Source organism: Lycorma delicatula, chromosome 1 (genome assembly GCF_047948215.1).
Source record: "Lycorma delicatula isolate Av1 chromosome 1, ASM4794821v1, whole genome shotgun sequence".
NCBI lineage: Eukaryota > Metazoa > Arthropoda > Insecta > Hemiptera > Fulgoridae > Lycorma > Lycorma delicatula.
Genome location: NC_134455.1, coordinates 318,546,287 through 318,548,188, shown reverse-complemented (window position 1 = coordinate 318,548,188; position 1,902 = coordinate 318,546,287). Strand labels below are relative to the sequence as shown.

Genomic DNA, 1,902 nt, shown 5'->3' with positions numbered 1-1,902 from the left:
AACCCTACTTTATATTACCTTGCAATGCATGCATTGCAAGGTAAGGTAAGGCATGCATTCTTACCTTACAATTATGTTTTTAAATTTACTCGAAAATTACCACTTGGCAAAAATTCAATAAAGCCATCTTTTTATTTATTGTATATTTTTAACCATATTTTTTTTACTATCTTCTAGGCGTAATAACAAAATATGCGAATCAAAAATAAAACACTTTGGAGGCTAAATTTAGGGAGGAAGACGATCAAAATTTAAAAATATCATTTTTTTAATTTTGATTTATAAGTATCATCATCATCCGTCATGGGTTAGGCACATTGGCCTTTTCCAGAATCCATCGCTTTCTTGGGCGTCCTGTATCTCTTTTTCCCCTCGGTTTGTATCTCTATACTTGAGAAGGAATTCTACAAAGCGGCATACACATCAAATGAACACTCCATCTTTTACGATATTCCTTTAATCTACCCAATAGTGGCATCACACTTATCGGTCTACTTATTCCTTTGACCGCTCTCAAAAACCTCATCTCAGCAACCTGAATACGTAACTCATTCCAACTCTGCAAAACCCACACTTCACTATCAGAAGTAAGAATAGGCACGGCCATTGTTTTGTAGAATCTTAACTGAGTCTCTTCTCTGATCTGTTTCCCTACCGTCCTGCGTATTAAATCACAGACTTCCTCAAATCGGCTCAACTTCTTATCGATATCTATATTTCTGTCGTATGATAGATCACAACCAAGATAATTAAAAACTCGTACTTGTTCCAAGATCTGCCCATCGAAGATTATTTTTGAGCGTACCAGCCATTTACCTTTAAAAGCCACAATCTTTGATTTCGCTGGCAAGATTTGTACGAGTATATCCAATTGCTTACTTGTTTGATTTAGGATATAACTTGCAAGTTGTAACTTATCCTCACTCTCTAAAATAATTTCGATGTCGTATGAATACAATAAAGAATTAAAGTATGCACCATCACAAAGCCTAATGCCTGAGTCAACCAAATTTTTCCAAATCTTTAAGATTTTATCCACATAAATACTAAAAAGTGTCGGAGACATTGGACATATTGTCGCACTCCCTTATTGATCTTCAGTTTTCTCTTTATTATTACCACCGTAAAAAATTCCTATGGTTGTGTCAACATACATTCCTGCAATAGCTGCTATAAGATGTCTCGGATATCCATTTCTAAGAATTATATCCCATACCGTGGACATCTGAACGTTATTAAAAGCTTTTTCTCAGTCTATAAATACCATGTGAGTTTCATAGTTATATTCTCGATTCTTTACTATAATTTCAGATAAAACAAAAACTGCATCTGCACACGACCGACCTCGGTGAAAATCCATTTGCTCTTCTCCAATTAAACAATCTCTTACTGCTAGCAAGCGCTGATTCAAAATAAAGGCATAACATTTCTAAGCAGCATTAAGAGGACTGATCCCTCGGTAATTTCCTGGCTGTGATTTTAGTCCTTTCATATAAATAGACATTACTTTTGAAGAAGCCTAGACCTGTGGCATTCGGTGTTCCTTCCAACACATGTTGTAAAGATGTAATAACCTCGAATGAAAGAACAAGCTACCGTAATTTATAATCTCAACATTCACATCATCTAAACCTGTTGCTTTCCGATTTTTTAGACTCTTAATGGCTTTATGAAGCTCATTCATGACAATTAAACACATAAATGTATGTGTTTAATTATATAAAGATAATTCTACAATAAAACATTATCATAAATTACACCCACCCCATAAAAGAAATCTTAGGTACCTATTTTCATCTATAATTATTTTTCCACTATATAAATAATTCCATTGCCAGAAAGGAATTACAACTTTTTTGTTCACATTTATTTATTGTTACTGGATTATACTCCTCCGTGAAA

The 1,902-nt window shown here is 34.0% G+C and overlaps 1 protein-coding gene across 1 annotated transcript; it reads right to left on the bottom strand.

Moving 5' to 3' along the window:
- Positions 1-385: 385 nt before the first annotated feature.
- Positions 386-1,066, bottom strand: LOC142317874 (uncharacterized). The gene has a single exon (XM_075354419.1). It carries the CDS (start codon positions 1,064-1,066, stop codon positions 386-388), a length of 681 nt encoding a protein of 226 aa, XP_075210534.1.
- Positions 1,067-1,902: the final 836 nt, after the last annotated feature.

What these genes read in the sequence shown, in the direction of transcription:
- LOC142317874 (XM_075354419.1), bottom strand. Translation starts at nt 1,066, where the DNA reads ATGTCTCCGACACTTTTTAGTATTTATGTGGATAAAATCTTAAAGATT.